Source organism: Macaca mulatta, chromosome 20 (genome assembly GCF_049350105.2).
Source record: "Macaca mulatta isolate MMU2019108-1 chromosome 20, T2T-MMU8v2.0, whole genome shotgun sequence".
NCBI classification, from domain to species: Eukaryota; Metazoa; Chordata; class Mammalia; order Primates; family Cercopithecidae; genus Macaca; species Macaca mulatta.
Genome location: NC_133425.1, coordinates 6,337,786 through 6,354,441, shown reverse-complemented (window position 1 = coordinate 6,354,441; position 16,656 = coordinate 6,337,786). Strand labels below are relative to the sequence as shown.

The window sequence follows — 16,656 nt, the reverse complement described above, 5'->3', positions numbered from 1 at the left end:
TCCCATGGTTCTGACAGAGACTGGGGGACCCAGTCTAAATGACTTCCGACCTGGACCTTTACTGAAAATCCTGCCAATCATTCTGTTGGCAAGAATGATGTGTTACTTTTTGCAACAAGAAACAAGTAACCTCTGCAGAATTCCACTCATCTTTCAAGGCGGGTCCCAGAAGCTCCCTTTGGCCGCCTACCTGATCCTCATCACTTCCTGAACTGCAGCCCAGCCCACCGGCTCCAGCATCATTTGTGGAGTGTCAGCTCCATAAATCCAGAGGGCAGGTGGGGGTGTGTCCTAACTTTCCCCAGCCTACTGTACTGAAACGGGACAGCAGAGTAGGCCGGCCTCTGTGACCTCTGCTCCCTCCCTAGCTTTTCCGCCAGACCCCACATGGTCCCACCCTGGCTGTGGGAAGCAGGAATCAGGGAGCGTGGCTCGGTGCCAGTCTCCACAACCCTCCCCACCCTGGCGTGTGGCAGACGTGGCTACCTGCAGCTGAGCTGCCAGTTCCTCGGAGTCCTCAAAGACTAGGCCGTTTTCTTCATGCTTCACCAGCTCATGTAAACTGCAGGGAGAACCAAGGGAGCCTCAGAGCTGCCTGCAGAAGACACCAGACCCTGGGGTGCCCACCTGGGCTCCCACCCCCCACCCCCCACCACGCTCAGGCCAGGCTGGGGGTGTGGTTTCAGGGAGCTAGTTCTGAGATTTGGCATCTGAAGGGTATAAAGGCCTGGGAGGGTTACACATCAAAATGGCCAAACCGATTTGAGGAGGGAGCCTTAAGGAGGGTTTGTACCTTCTGTGTTGGATGCTCTTCACGGACTGAAGAATTATTTTTGCATGCTTTTCTTAACTCCATGGCCATGGAACAAGGAAAGGCAACCCCCTGGGGACTGGCTCAGCACATAAAAGATGACCTTTCTAGGGCACCAGGTATGATCCCCACATTTCCCTGAGCTCAGCTCACACGAGGGGCGCATATCCCTGAATCCCATCCAGGGGCCGGCTCCTCAGCAGGGGCCAAGGACTCAGCTTGCGCCGGGGCTACTACTTCTAGAATCTCTTCTAACACCGCCCTTCCAAATGCCCGTCTGTGCCGGGTGGAGTGAGGCCAGAGCATGACGCTCATTTAGCTGATTCAAACCCACCATGTGAGCTTGGCCAAAAGGGACATGGTGGGAGAGAAACAAAGAAAACCATGTAAGCCTGCAGGCAATTCCCGCCAATTCTACTCTAGGAGCAAAAGCCCCAAGTGGAGTTCTAGTATTTAAGATGCTTTTTTTTCATATTAAGTTGGTGCAAAAGTAATTGCCATTTTTAGTGGCAAAAACCGTGATTACTTTTGCATCAACCTAAATGTAACACGAGCTCTAAATGGAAGCAACGACTTCCGTGAGGCTCAAGCCCAGCCACAGTAACCGCAGGGCTCCTCCTAGTGGGCTCCAGTGTGTGCTGCACTGACCGAGGGGCAGGGCCTCACTGTGGGCAGCTCGCTCTGCACTGCGTCCCCCTCAGCGGTGGATCTGCGAAGCTATCCCCAGAAAGATTCGGGTTCTGCTCCTACCACTTGAAGTTCACGGCACACACAGGCAAACAGCACCCGAACATGTCCACCACCTTCATGGGCAGGTCCAGGCCACTGGAGGACGTGTGCAGACAGACACCCAGGTCTGCCGACCCTGCTAGGCAAGAGGGGTGCGGTCAGAGCGCTGGCCTCTGCCCTGGGAACACAGATCCTCCCAGCACAGTGAGGCAACACCGCCGAAGGGGAGTGAAAATCAGAAAAGGCCCCCGACAGCCCCAAACACAAGTGACTTAAGCTGGCCAAGCAGCCACACGGCCTGGCTGGGACATCTGAAAATGTAAGTTGACACTTTTTCTACGTAACCACAATTTGGTTTTGTTGTTGTTGTTGTTTTGTTTTGTTTTGAGACAGTCTCACTCTGTCACCCAGGCTGGAGTGCAGTGGCACAATCTTGGCTCACTGCAACCTCCACCTCCCAGGTTCACCTCCCACCTGTAATCCCAGCATTTTGGGAGGCCAAGGTGGGCAGATCACCTGAGGTCAGGAGTTCAAGACCAGCCTGGCCAACATGGTGAAACCCCATCTCTACTAAAAAAAATACAAAATTAGCCGAGCGTCGTGGCAGGTGCCTGTAATCCCAGCTACTCAGGAGGCTGAGGCAGGAGAATCGCTTGAACCCGGGAAGGCGGAGGTAGAGATGAGCCAAGATCGCACCATTGCACTCCAGCCTGGGCTACAACAGCGAAACTCCGTCTCAAAATAATAATAATAATAATAAACCACAGCACACCCACCACAAACCAGCTGTCACCGTGAAAATAAAGCCAAATAGCTTAACATTTCTAAAGACTAGCCGGGGCCAGGCGTGATGGGTCATGCCTGGAATCCCAGCACTTAAGAGAGGCCAAGGCAGGAGAATCACTTGAGGTCAGGAGTTCGAGACCAGTGTGGCCAACATGGTGAAACCCCGTCTCGACTAAAAATACAAAAATAAGCCAGGTGTTGTGGCGGGCTCCTGTAATCCTGTAATCTACTCAGGAGGCTGAGGTGGGAGAATCGCTTGAACCCAGGAGGCGGAGGTTGCATGAAATGAGATCGTGCACTCCAGCATAGGCGACGGAGCGAAACTGTCTAAAAAAGAGACTAGCTAGAGAGTCCTGCCAGGAAAAGGCCCTCAGCCTCCAACTGCTCTGCTCACTCAAGGCTGGAAGATGCGGCTCTAGAGACACATCAGGACCAAGCCGACTCCCCACTTGGAGAAATCAACGGGAAAGAGACGGAGGCGAGGGAGAACCATCTCACTGGGAGAGGCGACGCTGTTTGACACATCGTCCCTGTACCTCCCAAAGCCACTGCCCTCCCACACCTGGGCAACAGTGGCCCCAACCCGAGGCCCAGCCCTCCTGTGGGAAGGAAGAGGACTGAATGGAGGGCGTGGCAGGCTGAAAGGACGTGGCCTCCTCAAACCCCTTAGTAAACAGCCTCTGGGGTCACCTGGCAGGGAGGGGCTGGCACACCAGGAAGTAGCCTCCTCCTGGGAGTTCAGCCAGAGGTCTCGGCAGCAGGCCAGGCCCTGTCCCCAAGTGGCCTCCAGAGCCACCTTTTCAGGAAAATTCCATTCCACCCACCTGTTTCCCCCACTGAAGGCCCCGCCTCCTCCTGAGCCTCCTGCCAGCCTCTCACCTAGAAGCAGGGGGTAGTCCTCGGCCTCCAGCCAGGGTGTGCAGACCTGGACACGCTGGAAACACTTCTGCTGGATGAGGCGGCTGTAATACTCCCTCAGAGGCCCTTTGCCTTCACAGAGAAGAGCAGACACTGCCATGGACCCGTCTCTGTCCCTGTCACATGGCCCCAGGCCCAAGACTCCCCCCAGGAGGGATCCCTTTCCCAGAAGCCCCACCCCTCGGCAGCTCCAGCCAGGCCCCATCCGGGTCCTTCCAGAAGCAACCCAGGAGCCCCAAGCCCTGCAGGGGTGTGCACCCTGACCCCTGAGGCACAGCCCTGCACCTGCAGCCAGCTGCCTCGGGCTGCAAACACAGCGGGGTAAGCACTGGCCTGGCACCTGACCGCCCACTAGATGGACCCAGCCTTTTGTCTGTGGTGTGCACAGGGGACACGAAGGCTCCCCCTGCCCTGCCACAGCCCCCAGAGCACATGGCGTGGGTTCCAAGCTACTCCTGGCAGCCTGGAGGCCAGAGGAGGGAGGAGAGCAGGACCAGTAGCTGGCCCAGACCCTGCCTCTTCCCACACTGCTTCTGCTTTTCTCCTTCTTCACTGAATCACCTCAAAAGTGCTCAGAAGCAGTAACTGTGGGACAGGGGCTCTTCCGTTTGAACAATTTTTTTTTTTTTTTTTTTTTTTTTTTTTGAGACGGAGTCTTGCTCTGTTGACCGGGCTGGAGCGCAGTGGCCGAATCTCAGCTCACTGCAAGCTCCGCCTCCCAGGTTTACGCCATTCTCCTGCCTCAGCCTCCCGAGTAGCTGGGACTACAGGCGCCCGCCACCTCGCCCGGCTAGTTTTTTGTATTTTTTAGTAGAGACGGGGTTTCACCGTGTTAGCCAGGATGGTCTCGATCTCCTGACCTCGTGATCCGCCCGTCTCGGCCTCCCGAAGTGCTGGGATTACAGGCTTGAGCCACCGAGCCCGGCCTCCGTTTGAAAAATTAAAAGAGGCTTGGTTAAGGCACCAATGACGTGGCCGGGCACAGTGGTCCGTGCCTGTAATTCCAGCACTTTGGGAGGCCAAGGTGGGTGGATCACCTAACATCAGGAGTTCGAGGCCAGCCTGGCCAACATGGTGAAACCCCATCTCTACTAAAAATACAAAAATTAGCCGGGTGTGGTACAGGGTGCCTGTAATCCCAGCTACTCAGGAGGCTGAGGCAGGAGAATTGCTGGAACATGGGAGGCGGAGGTTGCAGTGAGCCAAGATTGCGCCATTGCACTCCAGCCTGGGCGACAGAGACTCTGTCTCCAAAAAAAAAAAAAAAAGACACCAGTGATGTAACAACAACAACAAAGAGATGCTTGAAAACTACTGAGAAAGTAAAAGCCTGTTATCTGCAGATTCAAATCTGGGCTCCCTGCCCAGCTATGAAACCCTCTGAGCCTCAGTTTCCCCCATGCCAAGCAGTATAAGACCCTATGGCAGAGAGCTGCAGTGAGGATTAAGGAGACAAGATCATGGGAAGCGCAGGACAAAGGCTGCGTGCCCCTCCCTGTCCGCCCTCCCCCAGCCAAACAGACACCCAGGGTCCCAGGCGGTACCTGTTATCACACAGACGAGAGAAGGAAGCTTGTGTCCATCAAGAATCAGTTGTTCAAACTCTGTGTTTAAAAAAAGAAACAAGTCTACATGGAATTTCTGATAGAATTTTTTTTTTTTTTTTCCCTGACAGAGTCTCGCTCTGTCACCCAGGCTGGAATGCGGTGGCACGATCTCAGCTCACTGCAACCTCTGCCTCCCGCATTCAAGCAATTCTCCTGCCTCAGCCTCCCGAGTAGCTGGGATGACAGGCGCCCGCCACCATACCTGGCTAATTTTTGTATTTTTAGTAGAGACAGGGTTTCGCCATGTTGGCCAGGTTGGTCTCAAACTCCTGACCTCAGGTGATCTGCCTGCCTCAGCCTCCCAGAGTTCTAGGATTACAGGTGTGAGCCACCGCGCCCATTCAGAAAAAAATGTTTAAATAAACAATAGCCAGAGTCACCTGGTCAGGCGGAGAAAGGGCACTGCTCTGGCGGGGAGGCCACCAGGCTCTGTGAGACACTCTCCTGGAGAGGGCATATCGGCCTGAGAGCCTGGTCACTCTGTGACCCAATGGGGATTCATAGCGGCCCACCTCCACCACCCCTGCTGTCCCCAGGCTGCCCCACCCAGTGGACCGGGACAGGAACATGCTGCAGGCCAGGCAAGCAGCTCACAGCTCAGGGGCCCCCAACAAACCCAGAGCTCCTCACCGCAGCCACACACCTACTTTCTAAAGCTGCCAGCAGGATGGAGAAGTCTTCGTCCTCTACAAGAAGAGAACTGAATGTCAGGGGCCCGTTTCCAGACACCCCTCTTCCAGCTCACATGCCCTCCCCTTCTCACTGAGACCGTGGTGGGGTGGGGGCATGCAGGACTGGCAGGGGTGAGGAGAACACAGGTTGGCCGGGTGCCCGTCACACCAACCCCAAGTGCCCCAGGGGTCGTGCAGACCTGTCCAGCTCGTGCTGCTGATCAGCAGGGCCGGCCGCTCGCGGAGACGCGTCACCAGCCCACTCCCAGCATCCCGCTCCGTGAAGGCCGACCGCTCTGTGGCTGGGTCCTCAGGTTCTGAGCTGAAGGAGCAGGAAAAAAGCCTGTGAGAGGCCACAGAGCAGGCCCAGGACCCAGGACGGGCATCTCTGCTGTGGTGAGGCCTGCAGGCTCCGAAAGGTTGGGGTGCCCGGCCGCATCAGCAGTACCAGGCCACCCCTGCCATCTGAGGCCCGGGCTTGCTTTCTCTAATATTGTTGCTGGGTGCTAAGGTTACAACAGCAAACAAGACTGACTCATTCCTTTCCTCCATGGGACTTACTGTCTTATCATCCCCTGGACTCAAGATGAGGGTGCTGGGGTGCCCTCCCACACCACCCCAGCTTACCCAGGGCACACCTCAGGGTGTGTGGACCTGCACAAAGATTCCCTCCTCAGCCCCATGAGACACCCCAGGGGACACACAGGTCCACAGATCCTGCCACAGGCCTGGGAACCCACTGGCAGGAGAGTAAGACAGCGCAGGGGTCCACAAACATTTCTTAAAGGGCCAGAGAGTAAATACTTCAGGCTTTGTGGGCCACAGGTTCTCTGTTCTGCTGTTGTAGTTCAAAGGCGGCTGCAGACAACTCAGAAGGGAATGAGTGTGCTGTGTCCCAGTGAAACTTGATTTACAAAAGCAGGAGACTGGCCTGTGGCCTTAGTTTGCCAACCCCTGGATGAGTGGGTTCCCAGGTCTTCAGGGAGAAGGGGAGAGCCCAGGGCAGTGGCAAGCAGGAGAGAAGGCAGCTGAGGATGGGAGACCTACCGGGCCCTGAACGGAGAGTACGTGCCACCCAGCTTCATGAAGAGCCAGTGCTGCAGATCCAGAGGTGTCTCTTTAAAGAAAGATGCCGGCTTGTCGTAGACAGTCACAGCACTGCAATGAAATCATGGCGGGGCTATTGGGAGGGCTGAAGAAAGGCCTCAGGAATAGAGGACTCAGAGGCTCCAGGAAAAGAAGGATGCTTGGGGAATCCAACTCTCAGACGATGACAAGAAGCCTTGCAATTACTTGGGAATGCACAGAGACGTCCTAGGACCAAAACTGCCTGGACCCCCTGGCTGGCTGGGAAAGAAACTCTGCCCCTTCCTCCCCCGGCTTCCCAAACCAGGGACCACCTCCCAGGCCCTCAGTATTTCAAACTGCCTCGCCAGCACGGCCGCAGCAGGCAAGGCAGCTCTCACTGCAGCCAATCAGGGGCCCTGTGCCTCTCCCAGGCCACCGTAGTCCCAGGCCGCCGTAGTCCCAGGCCGCCGTAGTCCCAGGCCTTGGTACCTGATGCGCCAGTTCTCCGCCAGGTCTTCCCGCATGGCATTGGTAACGCACAGGTTCAGGTGGGACAGGCGCCCAAAGAACCTCTCGTACCTGAAAAGAGGGATTAGCAGTCAGCAGAGCCATAGGCCTCTGCTACCACCACCACGTGACTCGACATCCCTCAACAGAGAAAAGGCCGCAGAGCTGGGAGAGTCTGTACTCCCTGAGTCCCACCTGTGCCAGTGCTCTTTCTTTATGCTGTATACACCTTTCTTTATGTTGTGTCATTTATTGGCTTAAATACGATCACTTTGAAAGGAAACTGCACTCCAGCCTGGGCAGCAGAGCAAGACTCTGCCTCAAATAAATACATACAAATTGAAAAAATCAATAAAAGGACACTGTGTATCACTGCCAAAGTGGACATCCTCTCTCTTGCTGTAAAAGGCCTCACTAGTGGGTCTCAGCCACCCTGTGCTGCCACTGCAAAGGCTGTAAAGCCACGGCTTGCTCTCAATGTGGAGCAAAGGGATTCAGTGAACGCTGTACACGTTCTCTCCTAATGGAGACTGAGCCCTGATCGCAGGGGAGAGCCGGAACAGGGCATGAGCGATATCACCGCCAGGGTATCATGGCCTGTTCCTCTCTCAAGATGCGGAGAAAGCTCGGAAATGGGGTTGCCTGGGATGACATTTTGGTCCTCACACTTAGCTATGTGGCAAGAGGCGTAATCGTTCTCAGCCTCAGTTTCCTAACTTGTAAAAGGTACACCCTCCTGAGGTGCATGGAGATTGAACGAGGTAAAATACAAAAAGGTCTTGGCTGGAGGATTGGCATGCAGCAGGTGCTCACCATTAAGCATTTTGCTCAGTTTGCTCAATTGAGCTGTCTGCTGCTGCTGTCACCACTGCCAGTGAACAAACTCATCAGGGTAAAGGTCACAGCCAGCCAGTGGCCCAAGGCTGGAAGTACACACAGAGGCTGGACATGCACAGAGGCTGGATGTGCACATGAAGGCTGGCTGTGCAGAGTATAACAGACATGTTATAGTCAGGCTCAGGGTACAGCAGACGACCTTCCCAGCTCCACGTCCCACCGCTACCACTGGCCCTTCTTCCCTCCCTGTCTCATCAGCTACAGCAACTGTGGCCCACTTCTCCAGCTCCCAACAGCAGCCCTGGGTTTCAATTTGGGAATCTGCTCTCACACACCCTCTGTCCATGGGATATGGATGCTCCTGAGACCCAGCTCTTCTACTGGAGCACTTGCCCCCTGGCCTCAATAGGCAGATCAGAGGAAGGCAGGTAACTGACATGAGCCAATCAGAGAGGGCTGCCCTCCCCACTGAGCCTAGGTGGGGACGAGAGCTAGGAGAGCTCCGGGAACCACCACCAGAAGGGAGTGTGGAGACAGACATGAGCTGGGTCCCAGGGACACTGCTGAGCTTGAAACCAGCCATTTCCCCAGACACTTCCATTTCATGGGCCAAAAAATGTGGTCCTTTGCTGAGGCCTGTTTCTATCACCTGGAACCAGCATTTGGCCTGATTCACCAGCCTCACCCCACCTCCTGCAGAGCACACAAGGAACCAGATTCCGGAGGCCCACAATGGCCCTTCTTCTCACTCATCCTTGAGTGGTTTGGGGGACGGTATTTTACCCTCTTCCCAGACTCTCACCACTTGGCCAGCAGAACGAGGGGGTGGCTGGGGCCATGCACCAGACCCATGATGGAGTAGCCATAGTTGTGCCAGTCAATGACGAGCTTGCTTCCACAAAGGCAGCCCACGAACCAGCAGACAGCAATGCTCGGCAGACCTGGGGGGTTCTAGGAAAGAGAGACTTGAAGAGGACGAAACCCAAACCATGCTCGGCAATAAACCAAGTAAAAATAGTCACAACACACATGGTGATGAGTCTATTACCTTTACAGAGCTCTTGATAATAAGCAGAAGAAAGACCTTCCCCACCACCAAAATAGGTGTAAAAAGTCATAAAAGAAACACAATGGGCCAGGTGCGGTGGCTGATGCCTGTAATCCCAACACTTTGGGAGGCCCGGGCATGAGGATCATTTGAGCCCAGGAGTTCAAGACCGGCCTAGGAAACACAGTGAGCCCTCATCTCTACAAAAATTTTAAAATTAGCCAGGTGTGATAGGACACGCCTGTAGCCCCAACTACTCAGGAGGCTGAGGAGGTAGGATCACTTGAGCCCAGGAGGATGAGGCTACAGTTAAGCTATGATTGTGCCACGGCACTCCAGCCTGGGCGACAGAGCTAGACTCTGTCTCTAAAACAAACAAACAAACAAATAAAACCAAACAAACAAAACCAACCTGAAAAGTTCAAGATCGTCAATAATCAAGGAGGCAAAAAACAGAAGAAAGAGATGGCATTTTTCACCTGTCAGAATGCAAATTCTAAAAAAGTCTAACAACAGCTGGTGGTGGCGAGCATGGGGGAGAAGGCACACCCTCCACTCAGCAGCGGCCAAACCGGCCCAGCCTTACTCTAAAGCTATCCAATAACATACACATCTTTAAAATGCATCAACTTTGATTACACAATTCCATTATTAGGAATTTATCCTAAGAAAGAAACTGGACTTATGCAAAAGGCATAGGCTCACTGTGCTTGGAGCTGCACTATGTGTAAAAGTAAAAACAAAATCAGGAAGAATCTGAGTATGCATTAACATGAGACTAAATACATGTAGTATGGTACCTCACATATTGGAATTCAAGGCTGCCTATTAAAAGAGGAAGGTGTGGGGCGCAGTGGCTCATGCCTGTAATTCCAGCACTCTGGGAGGCCGAGGCAGGTGGACCACCTGAGGTCAGGAGTTCAAGACCATCCTGGCCAATATAGCGAAAACTCATCTCTACTAAAAAAAAAAAAATTACAAAAATTAGCCAGGCATGGTGGTACGTGCCTGTGATCCCAGCTACTCAGGAGGCTGAGGCAGGAAAATCACTTGAACACGGGAGGCAGAGGGTGCAGTGAGCCAAAATCGCGCCACTGCACTCCAGCCTGTGTAAGAGAGAGACTCCATCTCAGGAAAAATAAAAATAAATAAATAAAAGAGGAAGGTGCTTCTATATGTTAAAAATTGATTTGAAAAAAGAAAAAAAAAAGGTATTCTTCAGCTAGAAAAGAAAGAAAAATTTTTTAAAGAAAAAAAGTGATCAAGGGAAGAGGTTAAAAGTATAACGATAGGCCAGGCACGGTGGCTCACACCTGTAATCCCAGCACTTTGGGAGGCCGAGGCGGGCAGATCACCTGAGGTCAGGAGTTCAAGACCAGCCTGGCCAACATGGCTACACTCCAACTCTACTAAAAATACAAAAATTAGCTGGGCGTGGTGGTGAACGCCTGTAATCCCAGCTACTCAGGAGGCTGAGGCATGAGAATAACTTGAACCCAGGAGGCGGAGGTTGCAGTAAGCCGAGATCACACCACTGCACTCCAGCCTGGGCGACAAGAGCGAAACTCTGTCTCAAAAAAATATATGTGTGTGTGTGTGTGTGTGTGTATACATATATGTGCGTGTATATATATATATACTACAGAACCAGACTGACTACCTACGTTCAAATCCCCTGATTCCACCACTTCCTAGCTGTATGGCGATGGTCTACTTACAGAGCCTTTCTGGGTCTAGGTTTTCTCATCTAAATGAGAACAACCTTAAGAAACAGGTTCTTATATTACCTAAATGTAATACTTCTTAGGGTTACTGTGAGGACTAAATGAGTTAATACATGGAAAACACTTAGATACACAGTCAGTACAATGTAAGACTATCTGTAATGACACAGACAGCATGGATAGGTGCCATAGACACATACCATAGGCTCCTACTCATGTCTTTAAATACCTATACACACAACACACACACACGAATATGCAATTTATTACCAATTTGTGCATGTTTAAAGACTCACATCTTTAAACTTTTATACACACAACACACACATATGAATATGCAATATATTACTAATTTGTGCTGGAAAATAAACCGTTAACATGGTTCTCACAGAGGGAGGCAGAGGCTGATACACACCTGGAGAAAGATATAGTCACCTGGCTCCCTCCACATCAACTTCCACAGCAAGTACATAGCCTGAAATACAACTTTGACTCCGTACTGGAAAACTCGGGGCCCAACTGCAAGTCAGAAAACACCTGTGACTACCAAAGGAGCATCTGGCAATCTGCCAGGCTTTTCAAACACACACCCCCTGCCCCCAGCTCACGGATGCAGAGGATTCTGGAGTTGACTGCATCCTACCTGCAAGACTCTGAAGTTCTGTCAGCCCCACGATCTGAATTCTGTTGTTCTGCAGGAGCTCATCATGGGGTTTGGAGTCTGAAAATGAGAATGATCCCTTTAATGTACCAGAAGCAGCAATCTAAAGTCAGATAATCTCCCAACTCAGGCTGAATCACGAAGAGTGTTTTGGAAAGTAAAATATTTCAAAATCTCTCTCTGTTCCTCACTAGCCAGAACAGAGAATGCGGCCAATTCTTGTTCAGATTCCTCTAGATAGCCCACAGAGAGAGGGCCTGAATCTTACCTACCTTCACTTAACACAACGCCTGGCAAACAGTACGTGCTCAATTAAACTAATCTAGATTCTCTGGATAGTGGAATTTTCTCACCACAGAGCCATCCTTAGGAAGTCCCACTCTACCCCATCACCCTAGCAGACTCTAAACAGGGATTAAAGGCAACTAGTGCTGTTCCCACTTCTCCCTGAGATGGGGTTGAGCTACCCTCTCAAGATACCAACGTGGAGAATAATGAAGGAGCAGACACCGCTGCCCTGCACACTGTGGGTAAAAGATGGACATGAAGAACAAATGAAACATTTGTCTGCAGAGCTCTGCGTTGAGGGATGAGGAATGAGATATCCTGTCAACTCAGACATAGCTTGACAAGAGTAGCTGCACACAGACGTAGCTAGCAGCACTAGCCCTGGAGTCCCACGCACCTGGGTTCCACTTACTAGGAGAATTACGTGAGACCACGCAATGGATTCACTTAACACATTTCTGACACGTGGCAAGATTAACGCCGGCTATACCTAGTGATCCACCCAGGAAAGGCTGGGCAGAACCCGCTCGTCCAATCTCGGAGAGCTGCCCAAAGGCAGCGACAAAAGGAGCACTTCCGCCTCGACTCCCCAGGGCGGTTAGAACCGAGGATCAAAGGATGAGAGAGCATCCTCCCTCCCAGACCCTTGGCCACTCACTGCAGAACCCCAGGAGGGTCACCGAGAAGCCGTGCATGGCCAAAGACAGCGCGTGGTACTGCATACGGGGGCTGCGGCCCACGTCGCCCAGCACCACGGCTACTACATGCCGGGCCGCCCGCCTCCGCCGCCAGCGCTTCCATCCTCCCAGCAGCAGCAGCGGCAACAGCAGACACAGCGCCAGGAAGACCAACCAGGACGCCGCCATCTTGGCGGCCCCGCAACAGTCACGTGACCGCGCTTCCGCGCGCTGTGCGCAGCCGCAGACCGAGCCTCCGAAGTGGACCGAGAGAGGACGAGATGGGGATGCGGTTCCCTAAGAGGGGTCCAGGGAACCCCCAGGAGCCCCTGGGGCCAAGATTTATTAGTTGTAGTACACATGCACATACACCAGATTCCCTACACAGCAGTGTATTTCCCCGACTAAAGTAATGCTGTTGCTGTATTGGGACATATGGATAAGTCACTCAATCTCCCTTGGAGCCTCAGATTTTGTTCAGGATGGTTGGCACCCGCTTGAGGGGTTGTCAAGGATTAGCAGAAGTAATGACAATGACAAGCTTCCCTTGGAACCTGGGTTCCCAGTGGTGCTCCCAAGGGGAGATAAATGGTTCTTGGGGAGCAAAACATCCTTACCCTTTTTGTGTATAAAGCACCGATATCGATGCAATACACAAGCCTGCAGTATATCTGCAGTATTAAAATTTCATGAACGCTGAAAGCAGTGGCTCACGCCTGTAATCCCAGCACTTTGGGAAGCTGAGGCAGAAGGATCACTTGAGCTCAGGAGTTCAAGACCAGCCTAGGCACCATAGTGAAATCCCATCTCTACAAAGAATACCAAAAAAAATGATGGTAGCGTGTGCCTGTAGTCCCAGCTACTCGGGAGACTGAGCTGGGAGGATCACCTGAGCCCAGGGAGGTCGAGGCTGCAGTGAACTATGATCACACCACTGCACTCCAGCCTAAGTGACAAAGCAAGACCCTGTCTCAAAAAAATAAATAAGTAAAATAAAATTTCATGGGGCAGTACATGAGGAACCCTCATCTTCGGCCATTGGGCATGTAACTGGCCCAGCCACTGTGGAAAACAGTTGGTGGTCCCTCATTAGATTCAACATAGAATTACCACATGACCCAGCAATAGCATTCCCAGGTATACACCTAGGAGAATGAAAAACAGGTTTCCAAACAAAAACTTGTAAATAAATATCAGCACTGTCCACAAGAATCAAATCGTGGAAACCACCCAAAGGCTCATCAGCGGATGAGTGATGAATGGAGTGCAGTCTGTCCACAGCTCCCGCAGCCTCCCACCCAAGGTTTCCCAGGTGTCTCCTTTTTTGTTTGTTAGTTTGTTTGTTTGTTTGTTTTGAGATGGAGTCTCAGTCTGTCGCCCAGGCTGGAGTGCAGGGGTGCAGTCTCGGCTCACTGCAACCTCTGCCTCCCAGGTTCAAGTGATTCTCTTGCCTCAGCATCCCAAGTAGCTGGGATCACAGTTGCGTGCCAACACGCCCAGCTAATTTTTGTATTTTTAGTAGAGACCAGGTTTCACCATGTTGGCCAGGCTGGTCTTGAACTCCTGACCTCAAGTGATCTGCCGGCCTCGGCCTCTCCAAGTGCTGGGATGACAGGCGTAAGCCACCACACCTGGCCTAGCTGTCTACTTTTGGTTTGTCATCTCCATAATCCTCATCCTCTTAGCTCATCAGAGCAGGAGGGGCTTCCCTAGGAGGCGATGTTATTCATCCATAAAAAAGAATAAAGTACTGATATGTGCTGCAACACAGATGAGCCTTGAAAACATCACGCTGAGTGAGAGAAGCCAGACACAAAAGGCCACGCATTGTATGATTCCATTTATATGAAATATCCACAGTAGGTCAAACCATAGATACAGAAAGTTGATTCATGGTTGCCAGAGGCTGGGGAGGGGGGAATAGGGAGTTTCTGCGAATGTGCGTGGGATTTCTTTTTGGGGTGGCAAAAACATTCTGGAGGTAGACAGCGATGGCTGCACAACTTTGTGAATATACTGAAAACCACTGTGAAACTGTACACATTTAAAAGGTGAATTTTATGGTACGTGAATAGTATCTCAATAAGCCTCTTATTAAAGATTTTTCAGGATTAACATGTCTAAAAACACTCCAGGGGTAGAAAAAAGAGCCATGATGACATGAAAAGGTGGAGAAACCGTAACCTAGCACCTGCACATAGGGAGCATCAAATACACACTTTAGTGGTGTTCTTTTCATTATTGTTACAGATCTGTAATCTCTTAACTGAAGCCCTTGGAACCAAGTATGTTTCTGAATTCAAAATTGTTTGGCTTTTAGAAAGATAACGTGGTGTGCATACATATAACATCCCCAGCAAGGTTTGGGACAGCGCCCAGGAAACCAACATGAAAACTTCTGCAAGGAAATAGATGCACGTTCACACTGAGTGAAATAAATAAGGACGCTAGGTCCTCACTCTCTGCTGTGGTTTAAGTGTGTGCCCTAAAGTTCGTATGTTGGAACCTTCATTCTCCATGCAACAGTGTTGAGAGATGGAATCTTTCCTGAGGCCTCTGCCCTCATGAATGGATTCATGCTGTTATTGCAAAAGCGTGTTCCTGATAAAGGAGTGAGTTTAGCTTCTTTCTCTTCTCTCTCTCTAGCTCTCTTGCCCTTCTGCCCTCCACCGTGGGATGATACAGCAAGAAGACCCCCGCCAGATGCAGCCCCTTGAACTGGACTTCCCAGCCTCCAGAACTATGAGCCAAATGAATTTCTTTTCTTTATAAATTCCTCAGTCGGCCGGGCGCGGTGGCTCACGCCTGTAATCCCAGCACTTTGGGAGGCCGAGGCGGGCGGATCACAAGGTCAGGAGATCGAGACCACGGTGAAACCCCGTCTCTACTAAAAATACAAAAAATTAGCCGGGCGCAGTGGCGGGCGCCTGTAGTCCCAGCTACTCAGGAGGCTGAGGCAGGAGAATGGCGTGAACCCGGGAGGCGGAGCTTGCAGTGAGCCGAGATCGCGCCACTGCACTCCAGCCTGGGCGACAGAGCGAGACTCCGTCTCAAAAAAAATAAATAAATAAAAATAAATTCCTCAGTCTCAGGTATTCTGTTGTAGTAGCACAAAACTAAGACACTGCCCAGTATACCAGCTACATGTGACCTTCAAGCCCTTGAAATGTGGATAGTCTGAAATGAAATGTGCCCAGCCTGGCATGGTGGCTTACACCTGTAGTGCCAGCTACTTGGGAGGCTAAAGCAGGAGGGTCCCTTGAGCCCAGGAGCTCAACACCGCAGTGAACTATGACCATGCCACTGCACTCCAGCTTGGGCAACAGAGTGAGACCCTGTCTCTTAAAAATAAAATAATAAAGGCCGGCCCCTATAATCCCAGCACTTTGGGAGGCCGAGGCAGGCGGATCACGAGGTCAGGAGATCGAGACCATCCTGGCTAACATAGTGAAACCCCATCTCTACTAAAAATACAAAAAATTAGCCGGGGGTGGTAGCGGGCGCCTGTAGTCCCAGCTACTCGGGTGACTGAGGCAGGAAAATGGCGTGAACCTGGGAGACGGAGCTTGCAGTGAGCCGAGATCGCGCCACTGCCCTCCAGCCTGGGCTACAGAGCGAGACTCCATCTCAAAAATAAATAAATAAATAAAATAAAAAATAAAATAAAATAATAGTGTTGTGAACGTAAACTACTCATCAATTTCAAAGACTTAGTATGAGAAAAATAAAAATAAATCATTTCTATATTGATTACAGATGTAATTATAATATTTTAAATCTTGGGTCAAATAAACTAGATCGTTAAAATTAACTTCACCCGCTTATTGCCGCTCTCTTGGATGTGGCTGCTAGGAAATGTTGAAATGCACACATGGCTCACCTTTGTAGCTCCAATTCTATTTCAACTGGACGGTGCCCCTCTAAGGAAGTTTGCCTCAGCTCAAGGCAGATGTGCCCTCAAATGAGTTTGTTGCCGGGCGCAGTGGCTCAAGCCTGTAATCCCAGCACTTTGGGAGGCCGAGATGGGTGCATCACGAGGTCAGGAGATCGAGACCATCCTGGCTAACACAGTAAAACCCCGTCTCTACTAAAAAATACAAAAAGCTAGCCGGGCGAGGTGGCGGGTGCCTGTAGTCCCAGCTACTCAGGAGGCTGAGGCAGGAGAATGGAGCTTGCAGTGAACTGAGATGCGGCCACTGCACTCCAGCCTGGGCAACAGAGCGAGACTCCGTCTCAAAAAAAAAAAAGAAAAAAAGAGTTTGTTTCAAATTGATTTAAAACAAAGGCTGGGTGTGGTGGCTCATGCCTGTAATCCCAGAACTTT

General features: G+C 51.6%; 1 protein-coding gene across 9 annotated transcripts in view; it reads right to left on the bottom strand.

Annotated features, from left to right (window-relative positions):
• Positions 1–16,656, bottom strand: part of ALG1 (ALG1 chitobiosyldiphosphodolichol beta-mannosyltransferase) — a 51,213-nt gene that overhangs the window by 1,113 nt on the left and 33,444 nt on the right. The window contains exons 1-12 of one of the 9 annotated variants that reach the window (XR_013411530.1): positions 12,314–12,546; positions 11,350–11,427; positions 11,122–11,225; positions 8,737–8,885; positions 7,080–7,169; positions 6,570–6,680; positions 5,723–5,844; positions 5,499–5,537; positions 4,789–4,848; positions 3,206–3,316; positions 794–1,676; positions 487–562 (exon numbers count right to left, since the gene is read on the bottom strand). Coding sequence is in view for 6 of the 9 variants with exons in the window: in XM_015125564.3 (XP_014981050.1) it covers positions 487–562; positions 1,562–1,676; positions 3,206–3,316; positions 4,789–4,848; positions 5,499–5,537; positions 5,723–5,844; positions 6,570–6,680; positions 7,080–7,169; positions 8,737–8,885; positions 11,122–11,225; positions 11,350–11,427; positions 12,314–12,521 (1,263 nt within the window). In the remaining 3 variants the exon portion in view is untranslated. Of the gene's footprint in view, positions 1–486; positions 596–793; positions 1,677–3,205; positions 3,317–4,788; positions 4,849–5,498; positions 5,538–5,722; positions 5,845–6,569; positions 6,681–7,079; positions 7,170–8,736; positions 8,886–11,121; positions 11,226–11,349; positions 11,428–12,067; positions 12,124–12,145; positions 12,547–16,656 lie in introns of those variants that run through there. The other 8 variants (XR_001441633.3, XR_013411529.1, XM_028841009.2 and 5 more) reach the window with 8 other exon arrangements.